The sequence below is a fragment of the Rattus norvegicus genome, chromosome 2, assembly GCF_036323735.1.
Source record: "Rattus norvegicus strain BN/NHsdMcwi chromosome 2, GRCr8, whole genome shotgun sequence".
NCBI classification, from domain to species: Eukaryota; Metazoa; Chordata; class Mammalia; order Rodentia; family Muridae; genus Rattus; species Rattus norvegicus.
Window position 1 is genome coordinate 227,247,298 of NC_086020.1, and position 12,517 is coordinate 227,259,814.

General features: G+C 37.9%; 1 protein-coding gene across 5 annotated transcripts in view; it reads right to left on the bottom strand.

Moving 5' to 3' along the window:
- Positions 1–12,517, bottom strand: part of Bank1 (B-cell scaffold protein with ankyrin repeats 1) — a 270,011-nt gene that overhangs the window by 43,300 nt on the left and 214,194 nt on the right. For 2 of the 5 annotated variants that reach the window (XM_039102804.2, XM_039102807.2), the window contains exons 8-10: positions 9,039–9,117; positions 5,805–6,113; positions 491–799 (exon numbers count right to left, since the gene is read on the bottom strand). In XM_039102804.2, coding sequence (XP_038958732.1) covers positions 491–799; positions 5,805–6,113; positions 9,039–9,117 — 697 coding nt within the window. The remainder of the gene's footprint in view (positions 1–490; positions 800–5,804; positions 6,114–9,038; positions 9,118–12,517) is intronic. The other 3 variants (XM_017591004.3, XM_039102806.2, NM_001047918.2) reach the window with 3 other exon arrangements.

Below are 12,517 nucleotides of genomic sequence, written 5' to 3' on the forward strand. Positions count from 1 at the left end.
AAAGACAGAAAGTTGTGAGGCAGAGGTGGATCTGAAGGAGCAGGGTGATTATGATATTGTATGCATGCATGAAACCCATAAAGAATTAACAAAATATTAAAAATTACCTCAAAGTAGCTTCTTTGTGACTTGAAAATAGGCTCACAGCCTTTATAATTTTAAATCTCTAATTGCCTCACTTTCTACCCTACCCTCTATCCCCAAGTCTTTCATAAACCAAGGGACAAAAGCATCGACAAGCAGGGGCTCTTGACATGGCTCAGTGGTTGAACTTACTGGCAGCTCTTTCAAAAGATCCAGGTTCAATCCCTAACACCCTCATAGTAGCTTACAATGCTCTGCAATCCTAGCTTCAGAATATCTGATGCCCTCTCCTGGCCTCCATGGGTACCAGTATACATGTATTACAAAGACATACATACAGAGGCAAAGTATCAATGTACATACAATTTAAACATTGAGAAAAAATCCACAAACAACAAAACATTACCTTGAGCTATGTAAGGTGTTGTTTCTTCTTTGAGAGGGATGTGAGTAGGCCGGGGCGTGGGGGCAGGTGGTCTGTTTACAATGAAAGACCAATTTCCACTTCTTTTCTTTATACTCTTACTGGCCAGAATCTGGTCATACTCATTGTCTTCGGTCTCTGCAAACGTGTATGGGTTTTCCTCCTCCTCCTCCTCCTTCTGTACTTCTTCCTTCTTTTCTTCTCTGCTGGGTTCCTCTCTTGTCTCTTGTCTTGCACCGAGATCATTCCAGTTTTGACTTTTTTCCATTTGGTCTTCCAACACTTTCCCTGCTTAGGAAACATTTAGTTTGGCTTTACGCTTATATTTTATGCAATATTCTTGCTGTCTTTAATTTCCTATATCATCTCAAGTAAGTTCACTCAAGTGTCATTGAAAACAATGTGAAAAAAAGCCCTGACTCTAGTAAAATGTTTTTATACTATGACAAAAAGGAATGCTAACTGTGTGAGAAAATACTTTAGTATGTGTTTCAAAATATTATTCCTCAAACATGATTTTAGGTATGTATTTATTATCTGAAAACTGAGACATAAATTTTTGTATCAACTCCAAATGCTTTGAAAGGGGGTGTTTTAAAACATACAATGTATAGACATTTCTTTTTTTTTTCCTTTTTTTTTTTTTGGAGCTGGGGACCAAACCCAGGGCCTTGTGCTTGCTAGGCAAGTGCTCTACCACTGAGCTAAATCCCCAACCCCTAGACATTTCTTTAGTTAGTAAGTCATCCTCCCTTTCTACTGCTTGTACTGAATATTTCACCTAAAATCTAACTTCCCTGAAAGTGATTTGAGGGAACAGCCAGACATACTGCCACTGTCTGTCCTAACGAGTGTTTCCCTGCTATGATGATGGACTCTTGGTTTTCACGGGTGAACATGAACCTTATCCAGAAACATGGCACCAAAGTGGAAGTCTGGACATACCAGGGAGTGTGGGCAGTCACTGGCTTAAGGCTTGGTTGTATGGTTAGAAGGCAGTCACATATTTGGAGCCTTTAGGGGTCCATATTCAGTAAAACATTTGCCTACTTTGTAAGAACATGCTCTGATAATTGAGTAGCAGTTGTGAAACAGACGAGCATTTGAAGCATTCTGTGGTTAGTAAGTTAAAGAAGAACCTGTAGCTCTCTACTAGGCCAACAAGAAGGTCTTTCACTATGAATATCACTGTTTACTCTTTTCTCTTTGCCTTTGTTTGGATTACATGAGTCTGATAATAATTATTATCATTGGGATTTTAAGTGGAAAATCTTAGATGCTCAGAGAAAGCACAACTAATAGAACCACACAAAAGGGTATTTTTTTTTTACAAGAATATTCAGGAATTGCTTTTGGTAGTTCTGGGAAAGGCCACTATGACAGCTTTCCAAAGCATCTTAAACTTTATTCTTCTGGATAGTTTCACCCAAGACGTGTTAAATACCTCTGTGCCTGGCACCAGCTTTAAAATCACTGTACCTTGCTTCTTTCTGCATGAATAATACGGCTTTGGGATTTTGACTCCATGACTTCTGTTTCCTTGACAGCCTCTGGGTGAAACCTGATTAAGTGTGTGGGAAAGACTTTTACAGCACTTCATTTTTAGCAAAATGTGTCAACTGTCTCATTTTTATGAACCCATTTCCTGAGCTGTTAACTCCCTTTGTTCTCCACCCACCGCTCTTTCCAACTCGTTCTAAAGTTGGACTCATACTAGGAATCTTACATTTTACTTCTTGTCTTCCAAAGTGTCAGATTATACTTTTTGTTAGGAGTTGGGCCCAATTTCTTTATTCCATGTTGTATACTCATAAATAATAAGTGAATCTCTATCATGAACAAATCACTTCAATTGGAAAAATAATAGGGCACAAGTATATGGAAAAGATAAGAACCTTGAAAATAAGCATTTAACATTTCTAGTTGTAGGCTCTCTGTGGCAGATGAGTTATATCGATAGTCCAGTTTCTTGATTGTTATGAAGGTAAAAAGAACTACTATTCTATAGTAGTATGTTTTAGTAGTTTATCAAAAATATGTCTGCAAAACTCACGCATGGAATTTGATGCCTGTTGTCTATAATTTAAGGACAAATGAACTCAGTGGTCAAGAGCTCTTATTGCTCTTGTAGGGGACCTGACTTTAATTACCAGCAGCCATGTAGTGGCTAACACATTTGTAATTCCAGCCCCATGGGATCCAACAGGCACACACATTAATAGTACACATGCATATGTTCAGGCCAACCAACATTCATACACATAAAGTAAAAGGGAATAAATCTAAAAAGAGAATGTATAAAAATATGCTGATGAATAGTGCCATTTTTCTTTTCTGCTCACTTTTCAGGGCTGTGGTGAAAAGATGAATTGATGAGAAAAGATATAAAAGTAGAAAAGGGATCAATTGGCGAGAGGAAGGCAACCAGTGAGGAGGCAAGGAGGTAGGGGATAATGAATATGATAAAAATATATTATATATAATGTCTATTATAATAAAACCCATTTGCAAATGTTATAGGCAAAATTAAAAATATTAGCAAGTGAATGCAACAATATGAGTTTTTAAATAAAAAACTATTTTTGGGGGCATATGCCTCTTATGTGTGTTAGTTTTTAGGAGATATATTGGTTATAATTATAATTTTGACCATAGATATCTGGTTGAACTTATGAAAGAATGATATTAGGTTTCTTAATCTACATATTGTATATGAAGACTTACAATACAAAGATATGATATAATATCTCATAGATATTCAATCTGAAACAAGATAATAGTTTCATTTTATAATCTTCATTATTTAAAAATTTCAAATATAAAAAATACAGTATAATTTTGTGACTAGTTTGTTGCTAACCTGTTGCCTTCTTCTACTGCCTTCTTCTACAGAGTTTTATGTACCGACTGCATTGTTATCTCTCAAGAGTATTCAGAAGCTTGGCACATAGTAGGTGATCAATTAATACAGGTTGAATGGTCAAAAAGCTGTCTCCCAGGTTTGGTTTTCTGACACAGTGTGGCATCATAGTGCAGCTTATATTACCAAACAGGAGGAGCCTTTCCAGAGATAGTACCTTACAGGCTGTAATGCTCAATTTTATGTTTTCAAACATTCACTTGAACATTTTTATTTCATGTATATAAGTATTTGCTTGCATGCATGCATACTAAGTGTATGCAGGGCCCAAGGAAGCTAGAAGAGTAGACAGATCTCTTGGAATAAACAATCAAAGCCATTGCGAGCCACCACATAGGTTCTGGGAAAAGAACTCAGGTCCTCTGCAAGAGCAGCAAGTGCTCTTAATGGCTGAGCCATCTCTCCAGCCCCTTCAAATTTCACCTTTTAGGGACACATTCATACATTTGATAGTCTTCTGGGATCTGATGACTAAAATATATTATTTATGACATAGATGAATAAAGAGTGCCATTTTAGTCTTTGTTATGAAATTTTTGTGGTGAGAACAGTTTATAACTTGAGAGGTTAAACACAAAATAGGTGAATAAAGTGGGGGATGATGATGAAAGACCCTGGAGCTGGGAGTGTTCAAGGTTATGGAAAACTCCAAGCAGTTGAGCCCTAAAGGAAGGAAAATCATCTCCCAGTCTTCTCTGACAGCCTTCCTTCTGGCCAGAGAATTGAACTTTCCCACACAATGCACCATGCTCAATTTATGTACATCACTACGGAGTCCTTCCAAATTAGATGATGATGATGATGATGATGATGATGATGATTAATTATACTTACTTTCCTAAGCACTTTGTTTGGGGAGGGAGGGTGGCAGAGAAAGAAGGTAGATAACTCATATCTTGTTTTCTTCCCTTAACTTCAGGAGTTAAAACCATCCAGTGGAAAAATTAATCCATTCTTATCCCCTTGTACAAAGCTCAAGTCCAAGTGGACCAAGGGCTTCCATATAAAACCAGATACACTCCAACTAGTAGAAGAAAAAGGGGGAAGAGCCTCAAACACATGAGCACAGGAGCAAATTTCCTGAACATAACACCAATGGCTTATGCTCTAAGATCAAGAATCAATAAATGGGGCCTCATAAAATTGCAAAGCTTCTGTAAGGCAAAGTCTTTAGGACAAAACAGCAACCAACAGATTGGGAAAAGATCTTTACCAATCCTACATTTGATAGAGGGCTAATATTCAATATATACAAAGAACTCAAGAAGTTAGACTCCAGAGAATCAAATAACCCTATTAAAAATTGGGTACAAAGCTAAACAAAGAATTCTCAGCTGAGGAATATTGAATGGCTGAGAAGCAACTACAGAAATGTTCAACATCCTTAGTCATCAGAGAAATAAAAATCAAAACAACTCTGAGATTCCACCTCACAACAGTCATAATGGTTAAGATAAAACAAAAAACAAATAAACAAACAAAAAACACTCTGGTAACAGCAGATGCTGAAGAGGATGTGGAGAAAGAGAAACACTCCTCCTCCATTGTTGAGGGGATTGCAAATTGGTAAAACCATTCTGAAAATCAGTCTGGCAGCTCCTCAGAAAATTGGACATAGTACCACCTGAGGACCCAGCTATACCTCTCTTGGGCATATACCCAAAAGATGCTCCAACCTCTAAAAAGGACACATGCTCCACTATGTTCATAGCAGCCTTATTTATAATAGCCAGAAGCTGGAAAGAACCCAGATGTCCATCAACAGAGGAATGGATACAGAAAATGTGGTACATCTACACAATGGAATATTCCACTACTCAGCTATTAAAAACAGTAACTTTGTGAAATTCTTAGGCAAATAAATTGATCTAGAAACTATCATCCTGAGTGAGGTAACCCAATCACAAAAAAAAAAAAAAAAAAAAAAAGAACACACATGGTATGCACTCGCTGATAAGTGGATATTAGCCCAAAAGCTCAGAATTCCCATAGCTCCAGACCCATATGTAGCAAGGGATGGTCTTGTTGGGCATCAACGGTAGGAGAGACCTTTGATCCTGTAAAGGCTGGATGTCCCAGTGTAGGGGAATGTCAGGGTAGGGAGACAGGAGGGAGTGGGTGGCTGGGTGAGGAAGCACCCTCATAAAAGCATGGGGGGGATGGGATAGAGGGATTCTGGAAGGGAAACCAGGAAAGGGGATAGCATTTGAAATGTAAATAAAGAAAATATCCAAGAAAAGAAAAGGAAAAAAAAGATCAGAGAGTCACCCTTGGTTTTAAAATCTGATCATGTGTCCACAGATCCACCCTTGTACCATATGTTGTGTAGAAGCCTTGGAACAAATTGTTTCTCTGCATTTTTAGCTGGGAACTTACCTTGTGAGGTAAAGTGAGGTCTTTCTAGTTGGGAGGCAGCAGCCCCTGGACGTGGTGGGGGCAGAGGTGGCCTGCAGTGTGGGAGAGGCTCTTTAGTGTGGCCTTCGGTGTCACATCCGGGGATGAACACATAGAGATCATCATACTGGTTCTCCGAGCTTTCCCTGCTGACCTCCGGCAGGCCGTGTCTTGCCTCAGCACTTGCTGATTCGTCCTTTGTGTCCACTGACACAGGCTCCTCAGAGCTGTCTGTGCTCCACCTGTGTGTCTTCCTGGGTTCACGATGAGACGCTGGAGACTGCGTAGCTGCTTATGATGAAGATTGAACAGTTTTACTTACACACTCTGTCGGGAGGTGTTTCGAGAATTTTCACAGAAGCAGTAGAAGTTAATTCCCTTTTATCATTTATAAACTAAAAAGCTGCCACTGCACTGCTCCTCTTTAGTGGATATCAAAGCCCCATCTACTCTTGCTTTACAGGTACCTGACCCAGCCTCATTGGGTCAGATTGTGATATTTTGATACTCTAGGAGTAACTATAGGAAATGAATCCGTGTCTCTACTCAGCATTTCATAAATATATATATATATATATTTATATATATATATATACACACACATATATATGTGTGTGTGTATTACTTAGTGTAGTTATTGTAATAATTTGTATAATTAATTTCACTATGGGTATTTCATTAATTTTGTAAAACATTACTTGGTAAAAAAAATCTTTTTTTTTCTTTTCAGGAGAAAGCATTCCTATTGATAAAATGCATTTTGTTCTAAAATTTAACTAAATAGTCAATTCAATGTCCCTATACTAAGAAGCACAGCACATTAACTTGTATGTTAAACAATAATACTCTAATATCCCAGGAGCAGCACAGAAACAGTGGGCAACGATGACTTCTCACAGCTGTAAAACAACTTACATAATGTTCTCTTTTTGAAAGTGAAAATGAAAGACATCGTCTTTTTGATCTTTCAAACAGACATGGAAATCCGTTTTATCATTTTCAATGAAAAAGAATTGTTTTTAAATGTTGCTAAAGTAAAATATAACTTTAAATATCAAAACAGTGGTGGGGGGAAGGCTTTTTTGTTTCAAACAATGAAGTTACTTGGTAGAAAACTTTCAGCAGGGAGAGAAACCTTAGGCCTGCAGAAGGGCCCTGTGTAATCTTTTCTTTCACACGAGGAAGAAGAAAGAGAAAAAGAAGAAAGACATGGCTTTTGCTTCTAGAACTGAACTTGGATTCTATTAATACTGGACTGGGAAGAACAGGCAGGTGTGTGTGTGTGTGTGTGTGTGTGTGTGTGTGTGTGTGTGTGTGCATATGTGTGTGTGTATGTGTGTGTGTGTGTATGTGTGTGTGTGTGTGTGTGTGTGTGTGTGTGTGTGTGTGTGTGTGTATTTTTCTAGCGGTCTCATTCATTTTCCTGCCAATCACACCTAATGTAAAGTAATCCCTAGTCCTTTTCTTTTTTATAATGGAGATGATGCAGAGACCAAAAGGAAGGTATTGTTAATCCAAGAGTACAAGAAAATGTTTGATGTTTGACTATTTTGTCTATATAGTCAAAGTACAGGAAATTGCACACAGCACTTCAGTTGTAGAGTCTGCATTTGGCACTAACAAGGAACAGATGTTTCAGGTGCTTGTCAGAGGTGTCCAGATCTGGAGTCCAGCTCTGGCAAGGTAGAGTTAGTAGGCAAATGGTTTTAGGGTACGCCATCATCATTGTGATACAGAGTGGGGTGCTCTGACCTTCCTCTAGTCCCTTGAAAACTGGGGGCTGAGCCCAGTCACAGTCGCATGGGTGAGAAAACTCTGTTTCAGCTGCAGAGATGAGATTTTTCATTACGAGACTGCAATAATGTTCTCTTGTTATTGGCAGTTCTTCAGAGGGCGAAATATTATGATAGATGTGTGGGCAGTATTAGTAATAAACTTTATCATGACCTTTAATTATTAAAGTGATAAAATATGTAACCTATAGCCATTTTAATCAGTTCATTATTTTAATACATGGTATTCTCATGTGTATTGTGATAAAGTTTGAAGGATTTTATCAAAATAAACTTGGTAAGCATTGTATTGAATTTTATCTGATTTGCATGTTGGCCTGACTTTTGAGAAGCTTGTGGTCAGTAGTCAGTAGTGTATAACTGGGCATTGATGATGTACTGGTATAGGCCATATGGACATGAGCAAAACAATCCTAATCTCCTAGGTTAGACATTGAAAATGAAGGACCAGAAAGATAAGTGAATTATAATACTTCATGATGCCAGTGGGAAAGGGTACAGGCAAAAGGGAAATTACAAAAACAAATTAAAAAAGGGAAAAAGGAGTCATGACCTGTGGATGAAACAAGGCAGGAAGTTAGGATGTCCCAGGGACGTAGAGCATGTGAAGGGAACAGAAAGTGCATACATTCTGTAGCCCAGGAATGTGCGTTCTCTTTCTAGGTTAGATAACAATGAACAATGACGACTGGTTGAACGCTGGCAATATTTTGAAGGTACAGTCAATAGTATTATGTTGGACTGGATATAGAGTGGGAGAGAAAGAACAGAAGTTCAAAATGACATCAACATTTTTTAAACTAACTTAAAAGAAGAAGGCGGCATTTTTGCTGCCTGAGGAAGGAAGTCAGCAGGTAGAGACATTGGGTACCCCTTCATCATTGTCATACAGAGTGGGGTACTCTGGAGGAGCAGGAAGGTGAGATGCCCATCATAAATGCTGGTGAAGACGGTAAGCAAGCCACTATATGTTAATAAGAGCTGGCCTGAACCTGCAGGAACACAGAATTCATCTTCAAGTGTTAGACATAGCATTGCATGTGCTATGGCATTAGAATTATAATCTTATGAAACATCCTAGCCTCAGCTTCGTACTTCACAGCTGAGAGAACTCAGCTCCACTAAAAAATGTGATGTAGTCTTGAAAAATCAAGTTGGAAACACAGGCTTCAAATACTCAGAAAAGAATATCAAAGTGACTCCTATAATTTTTCTGGGTAGGACAACTCATATTTCATTATTTAATCTTGACCTTCTTAAAGGCATTTAACTTATCAAATGTAGGTACACATCTTTACTTCAATATTATTTAAAAATTCTGTGGTGGATGAAATATCTTTCTACATTTTGTTCAGTCTTATTTTTGAGTTTCATACACCACACTACAAAACTATACGTATTCATGGAGTAGAGGAAAACTTACAGGGTGAATATGTGGAAAAAGGGACCCCATCTTCTTCATAGTCATTTTCTTGCTCGTTATTTCTGCTAATGTTTTGGCTCTGAAAGGAAGGAAGGTGAGTTTTAATAATACGTTTTAATCTTACCTAGAGGGAAAGAAATGCTGTTAAAGTTTTATTAAATACTTACATTTCTTCATTACCAATTTTGGTTAATGCCATCTACATGCAATCAATGATACATGATATTAAAAGGACAAATGAGAAAATAAGTCACCCATCTTGACTAATAAATTGATTTGAAACCAGAAACATAACTACTGTTTTTAACACGTGAAGAAAATCAGTGAGTTTAGATGTGGTAAATACCTCCACCACACTGAATTGAGTTAGGGAAAGGATTGAAGGAGCTTAAGAGATTTGCAATCCCACAGGAAGAACAACAATGTCAACCAACCAGACCCCCCCAGAGCTCCCAGGGACTAAACCACCAACCAGAGTACACATGGAGGGACCCGTGGCTCCAGCTGCATATATAGCAGAGGATGGCCTTGTCTGGCATCAACGGGAGGAGTGAGGTGGGAGTGGGTCTGTGGGTAGGAGAGCATCCTTATAGGAGAAGGGGGAGGGGAACGGAATGGGGGTTTCTGGAGGAGAAACTGGGAAAAGGGATAACATTCGAAATGTAAATAAAATATCCAAAAAATAAAAAAATAAATCCCAAAAAACTCTGTTGCCTTTATTATTTAGAGATGTGAATTTCTACTAGGTGTATTATGTTAGAATGAAAGTAATAAAATGTTCATTCCATATCTTTATAAGGAAGAAAGTAAGATCACTTATTTCTACTTATTTTTCAATTTTAAGTCAGTTGTAGTATTTATTAATTTATTTATTTCTGACTTACTTATTTACTTACTAACTTATTTATTTAGCAGCAGGGGAACATCAGTACAGGGTCTCCCACATGCTACGTTTTCATTGCACCACTGAATGAATAGAACCTGGGTTCTATACGCCAGGTACTACTGTATTTAGAAGAAAGAATTACTGAGAGAGGACACAATCCTATTATCTCTGGAAGAGCTAGTTTTATTTAAACTCTCTGGGGAGATTGTGTTCCTATAATTGTGGAACATAGACAGCCAAGCAGTAGCAACTGTGTTTGTCAAAATTGCATAGAGAAAAAGATAGAATATGACTTTATTTCCCAGTGACCACAAGTTTTAAACACACATTTCAAATGGCTTATTTAAAAATACAGTTTTGTTTTTAACAGAATTGACAGAAATGATGAGACCATTTATTCTATGCTAGAAGCATCGACATTGGTATACTCAGCCATGGTTTGCTCAGGTATTTGATCTGTACCCTGACCTCATCAATTTTATCTACCATCTACATTGGCCAGTGAAAACCCAATGGAATGGACTTATTTCTTATTGAATAAGAATCACGACTTTAATTCCCCTGGGAATCATAAAAAATAGTACCTTGGTTCTTCATTGAGTTAATAGCTTATTTTAAACCTCAGTTCTTTTTCCTAATTGTAATGTGCAAATTGATAACATTGATGTGTTAGATAATGTTTGCAAGTATTAGTATTATAAAATCATTGTTTAATATAGATATCTTTGGTTTCTAATTAGAATAACCTGACATTTTATAATGTGGATCAAGAATACAGTTTAGAAGTCTATAGTACCCTCAAAATTATATAAAGAATTTTAGTACCTGTTAGAAATAATTTCCAAAGGCCTTAAGAATTATGAAAAATACTATACATTAAGAGCTAGTGGGCAAGTGCCTAGATATTAGTGTAAAGAAATTAAAGTCTATTGGAGTAAATTTCATGTCATGGTTTAAGCCAGGTAGTATTTGTAAATAGCCTTAACCAAAGAATATTCCAAAGGAACCCCCTTCTAAATTTTATCCTAGCTCAAGTTCTGTGCAATTAATATTTTATATATTTAATGCTATACAACTAATTCTTTTCTGGCATTTAAATCAGAATAATCTGAAATTATTCTTAAATATTCATACCAGAAAACCAAATGTTTCCTTTTCAAGCGCCTTGCATTTGTATTTTTAAAATATGTGTGATTCCCAATGGCTTATGCTCTAAGATCAAGAATCGACAAATGGGATCTCATAAAACTGCAAAGCTTCTGTAAGGCAAAGGACTCTGTGGTTAGGACAAAACGGCAACCAACAGATTGGGAAAAGATCTTTACCAATCCTACAACAGATAGAGGCCTTATATCCAAAATATACAAAGAACTCAAGAAGTTAGAGTGCAGGGAGACAAATAACCCTATTAAAAAATGGGGCTCAGAGCTAAACAAAGAATTCACAGCTGAGGAATGCCAAATGGCCGAGAAACACCTAAAGAAATGTTCAACATCTTTAGTCATAAGGGAAATGCAAATCAAAACAACCCTGAGATTTCACCTCACACCAGTGAGAATGGCTAAGATCAAAAACTCAGGTGACAGCAGATGCTGGAGAGGATGTGGAGAAAGAGGAACACTCCTCCATTGTTGGTGGGGTTGCAGACTGATACAACCATTCTGGAAATCAGTCTGGAGGTTCCTCAGAAAACTGGACATTGAACTGCCTGAGGATCCAGCTATACCTCTCTTGGGCATATACCCAAAAGATCCCCCAACATATAAAAAAGACACGTGCTCCACTATGTTCATCGCAGCCTTATTTATAATGGCCAGAAGCTGGAAAGAACCCAGATGCCCTTCAACAGAGGAATGGATACAGAAAATGTGGTACATCTACACAATGGAATATTACTCAGCTATCAAAAACAATGAGTTTATGAAATTCGTAGGCAAATGGTTGGAACTGGAAAATATCATCCTGAGTGAGGTAACCCAATCACAGAATAACACACATGGTATGCACTCATTGATAAGTGGCTATTAGCCCAAATGCTTGAATTACCCTAGATGCCTAGAACAAATGAAACTCAAGACGGATGATCAAAATGTGAATGCTTCACTCCTTCTTTAAAAGGGGAACAAGAATACCCTTTTGAGGGAATAGAGAGGCAAAGATTAAAACAGAGACTGAAGGAACACCTTCAGAGCCTGCACCACATGTGGCCCATACATATACAGCCACCCAATTAGACAAGATGGATGAAGCAAAGAAGTGCAGGCTGACAGGAGCCGGATGTAGATCGCTCCTGAGAGACACAGCCAGAATACAGCAAATACAGAGGCGAATGCCAGCAGCAAACCACTGAACTGAGAATAGGACCCCCGTTGAAGGAATCAGAGAAAGAACTGGAAGAGCTTGAAGGGGCTTGAGACCCCATATGTACAACAATACCAAGCAACCAGAGCTTCCAGGGACTAAGCCACTACCTAAAGACTCTACATGGACTGACCTTGGACTCTGACCTCATAGGTAGCAATGAATATCCTAGTAAGAGCACCAGTGGAAGGGGAAGCCATGGGTCCTGCTAAGACTGAACCCCCAGTGAACT